Raw genomic sequence first — 18,855 nt, forward strand, 5'->3', positions numbered from 1 at the left:
ATTATCTTCTATTCGATTTCCCTGAAAGCTCTAGAGAAGCTTATTTGGCCCCTATCTAAACATCCATACTTTTATTTCACAATCAGCTCATACCCCACAGGTATTGCCTTTTGTATCATTTGACCCTCACTCCTAGAGTGCAAGCTCTAATAAGCAGGGCCCTCCGATTCCTTCTGTATTGAATTGTTTTGTAACTGTACGGTCTGCCCTCATGTTGTAAAACTGGAGCTATATAAATCCTGTATAATATTAATAACAGCATACTAAGTGGGAAGGTGTTCCACTTCCAAGCTTAGCGCTAGCCATACATGGATCTAAATTTGGCTGGTTAAAGGGTCACTAAAGGAATTTTTTTTTTTTTAGCTAAATAGATTCCTTTACCTTACTGCAGTACTGGTTTCATGTCCTTCTTGTTCGTTTTTGCTTTGAAGTAGCTGTAATTCTGCTGTGATCTCCACACTTCCTGGTTGCCTGTTTCCTTATAACCATGGTACTGGGAGATTTTCACGGTGGTCTAAGCTGTCATTACTGTGTGTCTAAAACTCCTCAGAACCAATCAGATTCATTTTAAAAACAAAACACTGCCCTGGGATTTGTTGTTTTTGTTCTGCGAGTCTTCCCGACTCACCTCTCACCCGGAACTTCATGTATGTACCTTTAAAACCGAACGTGAACATTTTTTTCCTTTAGTGACCCTTTAAGCGAGAGCCATGTATGAGCAGGCTAGGTGTACAGAAGATTCACCAGTTGACTTCTGTACAACCAGCCTGTTGACAAAAGTTCCCCACGATCAGCATCGCTGGCTATAGCCGGCAGCCCTAATCAGTGTATTCTGATGGTGGGAAAGTATTCCTGTGTCATCAGAACACAATCGCTCAGCAGGAGAGAATCCCTCCTCCACCCCGAGTGTGCAGGTGGGGGTAAATCGGGGTAAAATCGGGTCATTTCCCCCCCCCCCCCCCATTCAATCTGCTGGTTTAAAGTAAAAGAAAAAGAAGACTAATGTAGCCTATGATGTCTGGGCTGTGAAGCTTGCAGAGCTAAAACCAAGAGGCTACAGAGAATCCCAGGCTCTGCTTGCATGTCTGCACAGCAACTAAGAAGCATAGTCACAAAGCCACAAGACTGTTTTAAAGTATCTGTGCACTTTCAAATTCCAGTGTGTCAGCATAAAGAAAAAAAAAAAAAAACACACACACACACACACACACACACACACACACCTTAGGTCTGCTTTAAAAGCAAAGCTTTGTCACATGCGTTATTATAGCTGCAGACCCATAAAAAGCAAAAACCTGGAGATTCACTGCAATAAAGAAAGGAGGATGTTCCCAGAACAATCCCATCACAGTCCGACCTGAGCTGTACAGACTAATCAAAACCAGAATACGCCGGCCAGAAAGAAGGCATTAATGGAGACAAAAGACCACGGAGGATAAAAATGCTCAAACCCATGTTACAAGCAGCTGATTTACCCGAGGCCGTGCTACGATAGCCATGTTGATGCACGTTTACAAGGCTGTCATGGAGACACCCATAGCCCGTCATTGAGCAGGGTAGTGGCACAATATTCAATCTGTCCCAAGATAAGTAAAATACAGCACAGTTGGCCGGTTTGGAGAATTCACTTCCCTTGGGATGGAACTTCCACTAAATAAAAAAGATAAAATACACATATGGGAGACGATTTTCTTGCTAAAGAATTTCCATTTTTGTCCATCCAGTTGTGAGATTTAAACAGCTTTGAAACTCCACACAGCTCTGTCTGATAGCGCAGGAGACCCGATTCTCCGTACAGGTCCCATCTTCACCTCCAAGTCGAAAAAACAGTAAAAGGAGAAGCAATAGTTTGAGATCATCTCTTAAGCCCTGTACACGATCGGTTTGTCCGATGAAAACAGACCGATGGATTGTTTTCATCAGACAAACCGATCGTGTGTGTGCCCCATCGGTTTGATTTCCAGCGGTGAAAAAAAAATAGAACATGTTTTAAATTTTTCCTATGGGTAAAAAAACGATAGAAAAATCCAATCGTCTGTGTGGAACTCCATCGGATAAAAATCCATGCATGCTCAGAATCAAGTCGACTAGGGGTGCAACGGATCGTGCCCAATCCGCGATCCGAACGAGTCGACCTGTTCGGATCGGCACAGTATGCGATCCGCGGAACGCATCGCCGCAGCGGCCTTAGGAAAGACCGCGGCTTCGGCCTAGCTCCGGAGCGGTCGGCCATCTTGGTACACTCGGCAGGGGTGCGCGCTGACGTCATCACCCCTCCCTCTGCTTGTGGATCTTTTCTATTCTGCAAGAGCGCGCTGACTCTGCATGCAACCCGAGTACAGTGAGATGGACCGAGTACATCAGTACAGTGAGTTGGCTAATGGCTATTAGAGGGGAAAATGGCTATACACACAGTGTTACTGTTTACTAGTGTGGGGGGGCAATGTTGGCTATGGCTATTAATAAAACGCTGATCGCCGCCATTGGTAGTAAAAAAAGAAATATTAATAAAAATGTAAAAAGACAAACATTTTGTTATTCTACATACCTTGTTTGTAGGTATGAGTGGTTGAGTTACTTGTGTCTTTCTATCATCTCAAACCAGTCTGCCTATTCTCTTCTGACATCAACAAGGCATTTTCTTCCACACAACTGCCACTCACTGGATATTTTCTCTTTTTCTGACCATTCTATGTTAACCCCAGATGGTTGTTCGTGAAAATCCCACTACATCAGCAGTTTTTGAAATGCTCAGACCAGCCCATCTGGCACCAACTATCATGCCACGTCCAAAGTCACTGAAATTCCCTTTTCTCCCCCATTCTGATGCTCGGTTTTAAAGAGGGACTGCAGTCTGCTCACATAAATTTGAAATAACGCGTGAGAGTGATGTGGTCCAGAGAGGTAAAATACACCATTGTTGTTCTGTGATGCTGCAAGTCAGCCGCATGACGGGATATGTAGTTTACCAGGCTTTAGCCTTTAAAAGGAATACAGAACCCTGCTGACAAGTGTGAAGTGCAGGAGCTTTCAGTACTCTTGAGGTGACAGAGTCCCTTAAAGTGCAGGTTGGGAGTCGTCGGCCCCCCCCCCCCCCTCCCCTGTCAGATTACAGTAGCATGGCAGGGTAGACTCCCACATCACTTGTTTTGATGTAGGGATCTGTTTTTTTTTTTTTTTTTTTCAACCCGCTGGTGTATGTGCACGGGTATACCCAGCTTTATACACAGAGTTGCTACACACCAGATGAGGACTTGCACTTAGATTGTTTGCTATGCAAGGAAGCAGAAACTAAAAAGGCAGATTAAAGCAGATAAAGAACTATGCGTGTCGCCAGTATCCCGATGTTCACCGGAAAAACAAAGAAGAGGCAAGAATCATGGCAGTGGCATAATATGTGCAGAGCTTTAGGATTTAAAGTGGTAGTAAAATCTGTACTACCACTTTAACCTACAGGTAAGCCTATAATAAGGCCTATAATAAGGCTTACCTGTAGATATTCCCCCCCGCAATGCGCCGCTGACTGCAGCGGCGCATGCGCAGCGGGGATCCTCGGCTAAAGGGCCGGCAGCCGCCGCACCTTGCCGGAGAGAAGTCTCCCGCGCACATGCGCAGGAGTGACGACATCGCCGCTCCAGCCAATCACAGAGCTGGAGCGGTGATACCCGGAAGACACACCGAGGAAAGATGACATCTCCCTCGGCGTGGATCAGGTAAGTTCCTCTCAGTATTTTATAATCGGCTAGTATGCGGGGCATACTAGCTGATTATGGCTTTTGCTTTTCAGGTTTAAAAAAAAAAAAAAAAAAAGACAGCGGGTATACAACCGCTTTAAACAAAAAATAAAAAAAAGTTTTACCCTCAGAATATTTGTGAACAAAGCAAGGAGAAATATGTGGCATATTATAAACCTTCTAACAAATACTAAAGTTCCTACAAAGCTCCATTCACATTCGCACGTCTCCAAAGTCGCATGATTTCCAATGCAGCTTTGGAAGGCAACTTAGATCCGACTTTACATTCTCTGGACCAAAGTTGCATCAAAAGTAGTGCAGGCACCTTTTCAAAATTGTTGCAAATTTTTAGGTTGCACCGATTTAAACGATTGCCATTGAAAAGGATGGGGGGTGCGATTTGTCATGCGACTTTGATGTCCAAGAGTGAATGGAGCCAAAGTGTTTCAACTGAACTTTTTCCCCCATATACATTATCAACATATCTTCATATAATATAAGCAAGGAAGAACTTACCATTTTTACGATATCGGGGTATGCAGACTCTACAATGACCCCTCGATTTGTGGATACATATTCAACCAGTTCATTCAGAGTGGCTCTCTTTATTTCTTTGCTCTTCAGGTCAGATATCGAGTCTATAAAATCAAAGAGCATACAGCACTGCTGCAGCTTCTGAGAGAAGAGGTCTTGCTGGTCATTGCAAGTGGCATCTACAAGAGAACAAATACAGACAATGTGTCATTTGTTGTGCGTTTGGAAGCATATCTGGCAAGTTTACACCGATACCAATAAAACCAAATCTCCGATTGCCTCAATAAAGCCAGTCAGAGGCTTCTAGTATGTTGTAAGAAAAATCATCACAAGTAAAAAATAAAACAAAATAAAACTGAAAGCTCTTGAAGCAGATTTATTGCATGACAATCAAAGTGTGGATGAAGAGAATACCACAGCTTGTTACAACAGGAAATGTAATTATGTAATTTAACGCGCCAACATATAAAATCTTTAAAACATAATAAAGTCCATGAAAAAAAAAAAAGAAGAAGAAAGGGATGAATCAAAAACATGACAATTAAAGCAACATTTAACAACATCCTTATACCCCAAAAATACAAATCCACTACTTATTGGCCCTGTAATCTTTTTCATAAATAAAAAAATTCTTAATCCATTTTTCTGTCTTCTTGTAAACTCCCCAACCTCTCATTTTCCCACTCCCTTGCCATTTGGAACACGCAGGGCTGCAGCACTGCTCTATATGCAAGTCAACTCCCAAAATCCAAAGTGTTACCTGGAAGCAAGCAAGAGAAGATGGCTATGCTTCTATATACCGTGGGACCACAGTAAAAAAAATGAGACCCTTACAGTAGCGATTATTTGCGCTTTTTGTACATTTGTTTTTTTTAACCCCATTATGTTACTAAACATCTCAGGCCGGGGTCACATCTCTGCTTTTTGGTGCTTTTTGCAGAAACACATTACAGTTCATTTACATGTTTTCCTATGGGACACGTTCACATCCATGATTTTTTTCAGCTGCTGCGTATTTGGAAAAGACAATGACTTTTTAAACGCAAAACGGTGCGATTTTTTTTTTTGGTTCAATATACTTCAATGGAGAAGCTGCAGAAAAGCATGAAATGTGTTTTTGCGGCAATTTGTGTTTTGTAATCTGCCCAACAAATTTTTTTTTTTAGGTTATTATCCGATTAATTGAAACAATAAATCGGCCAACTTATCGATTATGAAAATAATCGCTAGTTGCAGCCCTACTGAGGTTTTTAAACGTCTGTTACTAGCTGTCAAGTTCCAGCCCTCTGTAGAGGTTTTCAAAGTCCTGTGTACATGAAGCCTAAAACCTAATACACACAAATCGGATTTTCCGCGGACAAAGCGTGGGACTTTTGTTCGAAGGGTGTTGGCCAGGAACTTGCATTGCATACAAAAAACGGCACACAATTGTTATTGTTGGCCAACAAACACAAAACTATGTGGTTTTTCAGCACTTTAGAAGTTGCCCAAAAGGTGGCACTAATGTTGGGTTATGGTTAGCATTGCTTCTGAGCATGCGTGTTTGTAGTTTGGAGATTTGGCCGATGGACACGATCGGATAATCCAACACACACTTGTTGGAAAATTTTAAAGCATGCCATCTCACATAGGTTGGTTGAAACTGTCCAATGGAGCATACAAACTGTTGGATTTTCCGACAACAGCCGTCATCATACAATTCTTGTCAGAAAATACGATTGTGTGTGTGAGGCTTAACGCCTTATTTAAATTTTTTTTTTTTTTTTTTTACAAAACTAAGTCCACACCCCTTTAAAGCCACATATTTAAAGCGGATCTCCCGCGCCCCCCCCCCCCATTTTTTTGGGGCATTATATTATTGAAAGCATATCAAATGAGCACTCACTTATCTGCCGTTTCTAATCATCAGCACAGCGATTTTTGGAATCATAACTTTTATTTTGTCTGGAAAGCAGTTTCCATTTTGCTTGTGGGCATGAGAAGCCCACAAGCACTTACTTCCTTGTTTTGGTGAATGCTGAAATCCCAGCATTCACCGCCTCGCGTTCCCGTACATGCTCAGTTCCGTTGCCGCCATCTTGCTACACCCCACACTCCTGCACAGTAACGATAGTGAAAAGGGGGCAAGCGGACACATTGTTACACCCACCGGAGTTTTAGATTTCAGTTATTTTAAACACAAAACAGATACTTGGGTGGTATCAGTAGATATGCCGTCGTAACTCTGAATCTACGCCGTCGCAAATTTAAGCGTATTCTGAAAACCAGATACGCTTAAATTAGGCTAAGATACGAGCGGCGCAAGTCTCCTACGCCGTTGTACCTTAGGGTGCATATTTACGCTGGCCGCTAGGTGGCGCTTCCGTTGAGTTCGGCGTAGAAAATGCAAATGACTAGATACGCCGATTCACGAACGTACGTGCACCCGCGGCAATTAGTTACGCCGTTTACGTTGGAAATACGCCGGCGTAAAGATAAAGCTGCTCCCTAGGTGGCGCATCCCATGCAAGGTATGGACGTCGGAACAGGCCTATCTTTTTACGTCGTTTGCGCAAGTCGTACGCGAATCGGGCTTGACGTAATTTACGTTCACGTCGAAACGGCGTACTTTGGAGCAATGCACACTGGGATATGTCCACGCACGGCGCATGCGCCGTTCGTTAAAAACATCAATCACGTCGGGTCACCAGTCATTTACATAAAACACGACCCCCTGTTCCACATTTGAATTAGGCGCGCTTAGGCCGGCCCATTTACGCTACGCTGCCGTAACTTAGGAGGCAAGTGCTTTGTGAATACAGCACTTGCCTCTCTAACTTACGGCGGCGTAGTGTATATGCCATACGCTACGCCTGCCTAAAGTTGCGCCCGCCTACGTGAATCTGGCAAACTGTATTTAAGCATATAAGCTCCGTTTTGTGTTGAAAATAACTGAAATCTTAAACTCTGGTGGGTGTAACAAGATGTCCGCTTGCCCCCTTCTCACCATCATTACTGTGCAGGAGTGAGGGGTGTAGCAAGATGGCGGCAGGGACTCCTGGGAGCAATGAGAAAAACTCCCAAGACACCGTGCGGGTGAAGGATACGACGCACTACCCGCAGAAAAGGGGACAGGAAGCCGAGTGACTGATGCTGTAATCAAAAAGGTACCGTCACAGAAAAATAAAAAACTTCCATTTTGTACTGCATTAGAGTATGCTATTCGATTAAACAAATGTTTAAAAATAGGGTGGAGCTTCGCTTTAAAGCTTCTTTAGGATGGCACATCATCTGAACAATGCAACAGGGCATAGAAACCATTAGTCATTCAATGCCATTGCCTTCTAATACGTATACAATGTTTCTTAAATTTATAGTCACAAGACCGCATCCCCCATCTTTCCTTTAAATCAGCTGCAGCTGTTGGAGAAGATGTGCCAGGATTCACTTCCTGTGACATTCTAGGAAGGGGAATGGGACCTGAGCCAATGTCATTCATCTTTGGGGAGGGACATGGCTGGACTGCATAGGAATGACCAGCCTCTTTCACAGCAACAATGCTGACATGTTGGAGGAAGAGGTTGTACCACCCCATGCAGTACACGTCTTTAACCACTTGCTTTATGGGCACATAAACCCCCCTCCTGCCCAGGTGAAATTTCAGCTTCCGGCACTGCGTTGCTTTAACGGACAATTGAGCGGTCGTGCGACGTGGCTGCCAAACAAAATTGACGTCTTTTTTCCCCCACAAGTAGAGCTTTCTTTTGGTGGTATTTGATCACCTCTGTGGTTTTTATTTTCTGCGCTATAAACAAAAAAAGAGCGCCAATTTTGAAAAAAAAAAATCATTTTTTACTTGTTGCTATAATAAATAGCCCAATTTAAAAAAAAAAGAAAATTCTCAGTCTAGGCCGATACATATTCTTCTACATTTTTTTTTTACCAAAAATAATCGCAATAAGCAACTGGTTTGCGCAAAAGTTATAGCGCCTACAAAATAGGACAGAATTATTTTGTATTATTTATTTTTTTCTTTACTAGTAATGGCGGCGATCTGCGATTTTAATTGGGACTGCGACATTATGGCGGACACATTTGACACATTTTTGGCATCATTCACATTTATACTGCGATCAGTGCTATAAATATGCACTAATTACTGTATAAATGTGACTGACATTGAAGGGGTTAACACTAGGGGGTGAGGGAGGGGTTAAATGTGTACCCTGCATAGTATTTCTAACTGTGGGGGGAGGGGACTAACTGGGGGAGGTGACCGATCTGTGTCCCTATGTACAAGGGAGACAGCATCGGTCGCCTCTCTCCCTGACAGGACGTGGATCTGCGTGTTTACACACACACAGAGATCCACGTCCGTGTCTCTGTAACCGCCGATCGGGGCCGCCAGGCACGCGCATCGGCATCTCAGTGATGCGGCAGGCACGGGCGCGCCCCCCAGTGGCTGGAGGCCGTTGGCTGTATATAGACGGCCTCCCAGAGATTAGGAGCCACACTGCGGCCGTATAAAGTCGTGCGGCCGTCAGGAAGTGGTTAATGGGATGAAGCAGAGGAAAGGACGACAACGCTGTGAAAAGTTACTGCAACACCAACATGCCATGCAGGTTAACTAAAAGATGCATCCTTCACTGTTTCTTTCCCAGAAATACAACATACACATCTGTTCCATTAGCATTGTATTCCTGCTAGCTGCACAGCACCCTGCCCTGACTACCGAGTAGGTTTTCTTACTTTGCTATATCATTTTCAGTGTAATCAGACTCACTGGGATTGTATAAAATGTACCTACAACACACAATGCAGATGTAACAGAAGCATTATTTCGGCCTGCCAATAATACTGTATTTTTGATCACAGGAAAATTACAGGTTACTGGACACAAATCCTGGGAGGTGGCCTTCAGATCTCAAAGTGGTTTCATAGGGAATTTCCCCCCCCCCCCCCCTAAATAGCTTCCTTTACCTTAGTGCAGTCCTCCTTCACTTACCTCATCCTTCCATTTTGCTTTTAAATGTCCTTATTTCTTCTGAGAAATCCTCACTTCCTGTTCTTCTGTCTGTAACTCAACACCGTAATGTGAGGCTTTCTCCCTGGTGTGGAGAAAGCCTCGAGGGGGGAGCAGGAGTGTCAGGACGCCCACCAACACACAGCTCCTTTCTCTATCTGCAAAGTAGAGTGTGTCCTGACCCTCCTGCTCACCCCCTCAAGAGGCTTTCTCCACACCAGGGAGAAAGCCTTGCATTACTGTGTGGATTTACAGACAGAAGAACAGGAAGTGAGGATTTCTCATAAGAAATAAGGACATTTAAAAGCAAAATTGAAGGATGAGGTAAATGAAGAAGGAGTACTGCACCAAGGTAAAGGAAGCTATTTAGAGAAAAAAAATAAAATAAAAAAATAAATATTTACTTTTACAACCCCTTTAAACGCATGCACAAGTCGGGTAACAGAGCAGAAGGAAGCTTTCCATTGAAAATGAACACAAGGATAATAAAATCGAATACGCCTTACTTCAACCCTCTAAATCAGGGGTGTCCAACCTTTTGACCATCCTGGGCCACATTGGAAGAGGAATTGTCTTGGGGCCACACAAGGTACACCAACAAGGATGAGCAGAAAAGGTCGGGCAGATCTCAAGTTAACGATCACTGATATGTAAATTGTCTATATCTGAGTAATAAATCTTAATGTTTTAGGTTGTAATATTTTTTATTATAAAAGTAAAATAAAAAGTCCAATATTTGACTTGGTTTTAACGTATCAATATCTAGCTGGATGGACGAAGTAGCAATTCTCAATTAATTCTTTAAAAGTGCTCATCAGATATTTTGGTTCTAATTTTGCCCTTTGTATGCTTCATCCTTGAAAATAGTTGCTCACAAATATATTTGCTGCTGAAAACGGATGACATGAATAAGGCGTGATTGTGAAGAGTGGGAAATGTTTTCTTCAGGAAAATACAACTTATAAAAAGTCCAGAAAACAGACACCAATATTCTTCTTTTGCCACATATGTTTCATTAAGTGTAAAAGCATGTTTACAAAAAATAAAATAAGAGATAGTGTGAGTATATATATATATATATATATATATATATATATATATATATATATATATATATATATATATATATAGTAGGTTTACGATTTTGTATTCATAGCTGCATTGGGCCGCATGAAGCCAGTGGCACTTAGGCTGGACACCCCTGCTCTAAATGTTCAGTACAGCCACTCTCAGTAAAATTGTTATACATCAATTTTTATTTTAAACAGCCATCTGTTTAAGTTAAGGCTTTCCCATCCCGCTTCAAGCTCATTGCTATTGGCCAATACAAAAACATGTGCAAGACCGTGCTACCAGGATGAGTCCAAGCATTGCCCAATCATTCCAGTGGTGGGAAGTGCGGTGTTACAGGGGCGCCTCTAGCGGATTGCATTTTACAATGGTTAGTATTTTTTTGCGAGAGCCGCCTTAACCTCTTGCCACTGCTCAGCACATATGGGCAGAGGCACAACACTCACTTGCTGCACATACGCATCAAATGTGCGGCTAAGGTACTCGTTGCATAGAGACCAAGCTGTCAAAGACAGCCATCAGGCCCCCGATCTTGTGACCACTGATGGCTATACACAGTGGTCACATGATTGCCAATCCTTCCGACCCCCTAAAGGACACCGGTGGCTGGCTAGGATGGAGCATCGTTAGAACTATCAAGTTTTTGTTGCTTTGTTTTCATTATGAAAATTATCTGGAGAAAAAAAAAAAAAAAAATTAAGAACGGTGTATTGCATATGTTTCTTTACATTGTTCAAAAAAAAAAAAATTGTATACATCGAATCACCTTTCACATCCCGGGAAAACGTCATTTTAATATTTGTCACATGGGTAACTTGCAAACATGGCTCTTCTCCATAAAGAAATGTGTGCTTATAGAATGACTTGTTGATCGATGCTCTGTACAGATAAAGAATTGGCTGCAAATCCTAACTTAGGTCTGTGGTTAGCCCAAGATTTGACAAATCCAAAGCGCCAGGTTGCCATGGCGACAAGAAATTATGTACTGGTGCCTGAGCTGCTGCTCGAATGCTTCCACACAACCTACCCCCCAAACGTTATGCTTCCAAGACCTTTACGGTAAAATCGTGGGACATAAAAAAATTGGAACTATCGCTACTTTGTTCTAAGGTGTGCTTTCAGAAAATATAATTATATATATATATATATATATATATATATATATATATATATATATATATATATATATATATATATATATATATATATATATATATATATATATATATATATATATATATATATATATATATATATATATATATATATATATATATATATATATATATATATATTTTTTTTTTTTTATCACACACACACAAAAAAAAGGGATTTTTAATACAGCTTACCTGTAAAATCCTTTTCTTGGAGTACATCAAGGGACACAGAGCAGCATATTCATTACTATGTGGGTTATATGGAGTACCTTCAGGTGATGGACACTGGCAATCTCAAACAGGAAGTGCCCCTCCCTATATAACCCCCTCCCATAGGAGGAGTACCTCAGTTTTGTAGCAAGCAGTATGCCTCCCAAAATGGTCCCCACAAGAGGGGTGGGAGCTCTGTGTCCCGTGATGTACTCCAAGAAAAGGATTTTACAGGTAAGCTGTATTAAAAATCCCTTTTTCTTTCTCGTACATCACGGGACACAGAGCAGCATATTCATTACTATGTGGGATGTCCTAAAGCAATGCTTTACTGAGGGGAGGGAGAAATCTTCCCAAGACACAAGGATTTAATTCAGAGATACTCTCAAATAATAATAAATCCAACTTAGTTGAGAAAATTAAATTTAAACTTAAATTTTAACTCAAGGGTGTCCCCGATTCTGAGGGTCTTAAATCGCAGCCCGCAGCACTGCCTGCCCAAAGGCTGTATCTGTATTCCTTCTTACGTCCAACTGGTAAAATTTTGTAAACGTGTGGACTGAAGACCAGGTAGCCGCCTTGCATACTTGAGCCATAGAGATCTGATGGTGTGCTGCCCAGGAGGCGCCCATGGCCCTGGTAGAATGGGCCTTTACTGACAACGGAGGAGGCAACCTCTTCAAGCCGTAGGCCTGAATAATTAACTGTTTAATCCATCTCGAAATGGTGGATTTTGCAGCTGCCTGCCCCTTCTTGGGCCCATCTGGCAAAATGAATAACACATCTGTTTTCCGAATCTTCTCTGTAGCTTTAAGATAGGCCTTCATGGCCCTGACAATATCCAAGGTATGCAGCAACCCTTCCTTTCTGGAAGTGGGCTTTGGAAAAAAGGATGGTAATACCAAATCCTGGTTCAGGTGAAAACTGGATATAACCTTTGGTAAAAAGGAAGGATGAGGACGGAGAACCACCTTGTCCTTATGCAGAATAAGATATGGCTCCTTACAAGATAAGGCTGCCAACTCTGACACTCTTCTAGCGGAAACTATGGCGACCAGAAATACCAACTTCCTTGTTAGTAAAACCAAAGGAACTTCAGCCAACGGCTCAAAGGGTTGTTTCTGTAGAGTTGACAGAACAAGATTCAAGTCCCACGGACAAAGTGGTGACTTAACCGGAGGATTAATACGCAAGACCCCCTGAATGAAGGTCTTAACCAGCGAGTGGGTGGCCAGCGGCCTCTGAAACCATACTGACAAAGCTGAAATCTGTCCCTTGATTGTGCTTAATGCCAATCCTTTATCCACTCCTAGCTGGAGAAAACTTAATACTCTATCAATGGTATATTTGCGGGAAAGCCATTCCTTGGACTCGCACCAGCCTACATAGGCCCTCCAAACCCTGTAATAAATTACTCTGGAGACTGGCTTTCTAGCCTTAATCAGGGTAGAGATTACTTGTCTAGATAGACCTCTACCCCTAAGAATCAGGGATTCAGCCGCCAGGCCGTCAAATTTAGACGCCGTAATGCAGGGTGGAGGATCGGGCCTTGTGAGAGTAGGTCTGGTCGTAGAGGAAGCGTCCAAGGGTCTCCCACTGACATCTTTAGGATTAGTGAGTACCATGCCCTTCTGGGCCATGCTGGAGCTATCAGAATGACTGGCTTGTGCTCCACCCTGATCCTGCGCAACAGGCGGGGTAGTAACTGGAGCGGAGGGAAGGCATATAGAAGATTGAACTGATGCCAAGGGTAAACTAACGCATCGGTCCCGCAGGCCATAGGGTCCCGAGTCCGGGACATGAACCTGTCTAGTTTCTTGTTGAGCCTTGATGCCATGATATCCACGTCCGGCATTCCCCACTTCTGGCAAATTATCTGAAATATTTGCGGATGCAGAGACCATTCCCCTGGCGACAGAGTCTGACGACTCAAGAAGTCCGCCTGCAGGTTGTCCACCCCGGGAATGAATATTGCCGATATGCAGGGCACATGATTCTCTGCCCATAGGAAAATTAAGCTCACTTCTCTCTGAGCTGCTTGACTCTTGGTTCCCCCTTGGTGATTTATATATGCCACAGCCGTGGCATTGTCTGATTGTATCCTCACCGGGAACCCCTGTAATTTGGAGGTCCAAGCCCTGAGGGCTAGCCGAGCAGCTCTGAGCTCCAAGATATTGATGGGCAATTGACTCTCCTCCTGTGCCCACGTACCTTGGTGAGTGCACCCATCCAAGATCGCTCCCCAGCCCTTCAGGCTGGCATCTGTGGTCACTATCTTCCATGTCACGGGGCTGAAAGATTTTCCCTTCAGTAGATTCTGAGGGTCTAACCACCAACACAGACTCTGCCGGACTCTTGATGAGAGTGGCAACGGAAATTCCAAGGCCTGTGGCCTCTTGCTCCATGCTGACAGAATGGCTGCCTGCAGGACACGAGTGTGACTTTGAGCGTATGGCACCGCTTCGAAGGTGGCCACTAGCTTGCCTAGTAATCGCATGCATAGGCGAATCGTTGGTTCTCTCTTGCTTAGAACCAGATGTATCAATTCTTTGATAGCCTCGACCTTTATTCGAGGCAGGAACACCCTTTGTTGTTCCGTGTCTAATGACATGCCGAGATATTCCAACCTTTTTGTGGGTTGGAAAGCTGATTTTTCTCGGTTTAGGACCCAACCGAACCTCTCTAGGTATCGAACCGTGAGAGCCACTGCTCGCTCCAGGCCAGGAGATGAATGATCTATGATTAGAAGGTCGTCCAGGTATGCTAGGACAATGATCCCCTGGATTCTTAGGTTGGCTAGAATTGGAGCTAGGACCTTGGTGAATACTCGAGGAGCCGTAGCCAACCCGAAAGGGAGTGCCACAAATTGAAAATGACGCCGAGCCACTGTGAAGCGTAGAAACCTTTGATGTGGCTGAAAAATTGGCACATGAAGGTAAGCATCCTTTATGTCTATGGAGGCCAGAAAGTCGTCTTTCTGAAGTGCGGCGGCTGCCGATCGCACGGATTCCATCCGGAACGAGCGTACTTTTAAGTACGCATTTAATCCCTTTAAGTCCAAGATTGGCCTGACATCGCCGTTGGGCTTTGGGATGATGAACAGATTGGAGTAGAACCCTAGCCCCTGTTCCTGGGCTGGTACCTCTACTATCACGCCTTGGTAAAGCAAATGATTTAATGCCGCCATTAAGGCGGCCTTCTTTGTCGGCTCGACTGGCACTCTCGACTCCTGATAATGAGGTGGAGGGATTCTTAGAAATTCTAATTTGTAGCCTGTGGCCACGGAAGACCGGACCCACTTGTCGGGAATGTCGGTCTCCCAAATTTCTGAAAAAAGACGCAGCCTTCCCCCCACCTTCGTGGGTGGGGGCGTCCCTTCATGAGGCAGACTTAGGGGCTGTCTTTGCTGGTTTACGATACCACTGCTTCTTGCCTCCAAAGGCTTGTCCTGGTGGCTTATTGTTAAAGTATGATCTCGCAGGAGGCCGTCGATACTGCCTGGAATTGGCGGGCCCCTGAGCAGGGGGAAGCTGCCGTTTGAACGCAGGTCCCCGGACCTTCTTTTTTACTGGTAGAAGTGTACTTTTGCCACTTGAAATAGTCTGAATGTATTTATCCAGATCTTCTCCGAAGAGTCGTTCTCCATGGAAGGGAAACCCTGCCAGGAGCTTTTTGCATGGGGGCTCAGCCTCCCAGTTCTTTAACCATAAGAGCCTTCTCATATGTACTAAAAATAGTGACAGACGAGACGCTTGCTGGATGGAATCCCTTATAGCATCCACCGCGAAGCACATGGCTCTAGGAATATCAGATAATTCTTCCGCCTGTTGGGCCGGAATAACCTTAAGCATTTGTCTTGTCTGGTCTGTTAGTGCCTGACAAACTCCAATAGCAGCCACCGCTGGCTGTATTACTGCACCCGCCGTAGTAAAGGATGCTTTTAAAAGCGTCTCCAAACGCTTATCAACCGGTTCTTTAAACACCTGTATGTTTTCTACCGGGCAAGTCAAGGACTTATTTACACAGGAGATGGCGGCATCCACCACTGGGAGAGTCCACTTTTTGGCAAATTTTTCTTCCATAGGATAGACGACGGAAAATTTTTTAGGTGGTAAAAAGATTCTGTCTGGTCGTGCCCAATCCTGGAAGATTACTTCCTCTAAAAGAGGATGGACTGGAAAAACAGCGCTACTGCGAGGCGTTTTCAAAGAGCCTAAAGATGATACGGCCGGACCCTGAGGTTCCGGCAAAGGCAAATTAAACGCCAAGTGGACCATGTCTGTCAGAGAATGAACCCAGAAGCTTTCCGCTTGGGAGGCCGAGCAAGGCTCTTCATTAGCCGAACCCTCAACCTCTGAACCAATTTGGTCCCGGTCCAAATGATCCTCCTGCAACTCAAATCCCCCCGGGGAGAGAACCTCAGCATCTGAGGGTCCACACTCAGGCGACGGAGACCTAGTCCGCTTTTTACCCGGTGTAGATTTGGCTATCATAGCCGCCAATCTTTTCTCTAGCCCCTCCAAGGAGGCGGCTAGCATACTCTCTGTGATAAACACAGGGTTGGGTGGATCTGATGTAGCCTCAGCACCAGATCTCCCTAATGGCTTAACCAAGGTGCCCAATGGTGTAATAACCTGTGGGGAAAGTACCGGCATAGGCCGATCTGAACCGTCAGAATCTGAGGGGGGGCCCCTTTCTTTTGTACCCCCTGATCCTGACCCTTTGGAAGCCATGGTACAATACCGAGGTACCCCTGCTTACAACCCTTGATGGTTGTAGCTAGGAGAAAGAAATAGTACGGTTTTAGGGAACGGTATTAATAATTAACGTCCAAAAACCAAAACGGGAAGACCAGTATGTTTCCTATATTTTTTTTTTTTTTTTTTTCAAAAACCTTTTTTTTTTTTTTTTTTTTTTATGAAAACATGCTGTCTTCCCTCAAAAAATTGCAAGTATCCATCTGCTGTATAAGGAATTTTTTAGGCTAGTAACCACACAGCTAGTTCTGTTCACCAGAACTGCAATACTTCCTTGCGCCACTGGGTGCCCTCAGCCGCACTGCAGCCGCTCTGCGTCGTCCTCCTTCAAGCTCAGCAAGCAACTGAGCTACACAGCATAGAGGAAGGGCCGCCCCTTCCTTTTATGAGACTAGATGTCCCGCCCCTCTTTCTCCACAACGGCGCGAATCATCACCCTGCGCCTATATTACAGGGCGCGCGCCCGCGCGCGCGCCCGTGTTGCGGAGGATGGGGCCACGCCGGAAGCGTCTGACATGCTGGAGGAGGACACCGCACGGCACCCAGACAGGTAAGGCCTCAGGTGAGTCACTGACCCCCCAGTCCTGGGAAAGCATAGCTAACACACAGCTCCTTTCCCAACCCAGCGCCCAGCAGACAATTTACAATGCAACACATATCTTTAGGAAGATCACACATGGGAGCCCATACATAGACCATCCTGTCTCTTTGATAGACATAGTGGCCCAAAAACTGCCAATGCAAGAGCATACTCAGGCACATCCCCCAAAGATCTCCCTAGAGAGCCTGCCGACGAACCAAGTCCCGCAGGCCCCCCCTTTCTTACCTGCTCCATGCCGCAGGACTTTGCATAGCAAGCGGTCCAATCTTCCCCCATCTCCGTGGGTGGCGTACTAGACCTTCAGGCCCTGGGGTCCTAAAAGGAACCCACTGTCCTGGGCCCATATAGCACCCTGGCAAACAGGTTACCTTAGGTACCGCAGAGGTTCTAAGTCCTGGGCCCAGGGTCCAGCTCTCTAAAAAGAGAAGCATTATGGGCAAAACCCCACGGTTTGGGGCCCGGGTACTGTCCACTTTGGCTCTGAGGCACCTTGGACAGATCCGGTTAGCCTGCCTTGATCCCAAGGATGTAGGAGACAAGCTATTCCATGACCAACACCTAAGACACTGGCGAAAAAACTGAGGTACTCCTCCTATGGGAGGGGGTTATATAGGGAGGGGCACTTCCTGTTTGAGATTGCCAGTGTCCATCACCTGAAGGTACTCCATATAACCCACATAGTAATGAATATTCTGCTCTGTGTCCCGTGATGTACGAGAAAGAAAAAAAATTATATATATATATATATATATATATATATATATATATATATATATATAATCTTTAGAACCAAAATGATTTTATAAACATGGTGTGCAAAAACGTCTCTGGCAGCGAAAGGTCTAAAGGATAAGTTCACCTTCGGGAACATGTTACATGTTCTACCCGTAAGCTGTGTTATAAAACAAAAAAACACGGCTCCTAACTTTTAGCTGCCTCCTAGATTCAAAGCAAATTTGTCAAGCCCTGGGTTAGCCTAAAGATTGGCAATCAATCTCCTCACTGAAATGTGAACTTTCATAAGGAAACCGTTTGAGGCGGTGTAAAAATGTTGTGCTACAAATAAGATGGTCTGTCGCCAAAACGCAGCATCATCAGGAAACACCTGTAGAGAGACGGAGCTTTGTGTGTTACGCTTTCCTTTTATTTATTTTTTTCATTTAGCAGTTTATAAACTCTTTCCTCTCCAACCATCTGATTATTTAAAATCACCAAAGTGCTGAAGAACTTGCATCATCACGTGGTCTTTTAACAACTATATTTAAAAGGGAAGCCACCAAGGTTTTTTTTCACATATTCCAAACAGACAAGATCCGCATCCAGCAAACAAATTAGTAACAAAGCACTTTGACTTCAAATACAAAAGCTCAGAATTTCATTAAAGCCCCCCCTCTCCCACTTGTCCCTGATAATTGCCCATTACAATGGGTCCCCAAGGTTAAATATTCAGGTAGTCGCATATCTAGCTCAGCTTCTGAGTTCAACCTCTCCTGAACAATTTAAAGTGGTTGTAAACCACTAGAATAAGGCTTACCTATAGGTAGTGGAAATATCTCCTAAATGTGCTCCGTTTAGGAGATATTTCACTTGTAGTCCGCCGAAAATCTTCACTGCGCATTCGCGGGGAAGAAACAAAACTAAGCGCCGTGAATTGCGGCTCCCGTGTGCATGCGTGGGAGTTATGTCACGTGGCTCCGGCGAATCACAGCTCCGGAGTCAGCGGCCCGGAAGGAAGAGGGGCCAGAAGATGGACGCTGCCTACTGTGGGGGACATCACATGCAATGCATA

General features: G+C 44.3%; 1 protein-coding gene across 3 annotated transcripts in view; it reads right to left on the reverse strand.

Moving 5' to 3' along the window:
• The window catches only part of PPP2R5A (protein phosphatase 2 regulatory subunit B'alpha), a 141,148-nt gene that overhangs the window by 51,247 nt on the left and 71,046 nt on the right, over positions 1–18,855 (reverse strand). For all 3 annotated transcript variants that reach the window (XM_040351476.1, XM_040351477.1, XM_040351478.1), the window contains exon 2: positions 4,251–4,447. In XM_040351476.1, coding sequence (XP_040207410.1) covers positions 4,251–4,447 — 197 coding nt within the window. The remainder of the gene's footprint in view (positions 1–4,250; positions 4,448–18,855) is intronic.

Source organism: Rana temporaria, chromosome 4 (genome assembly GCF_905171775.1).
Source record: "Rana temporaria chromosome 4, aRanTem1.1, whole genome shotgun sequence".
Taxonomy (NCBI): Eukaryota; Metazoa; Chordata; class Amphibia; order Anura; family Ranidae; genus Rana; species Rana temporaria.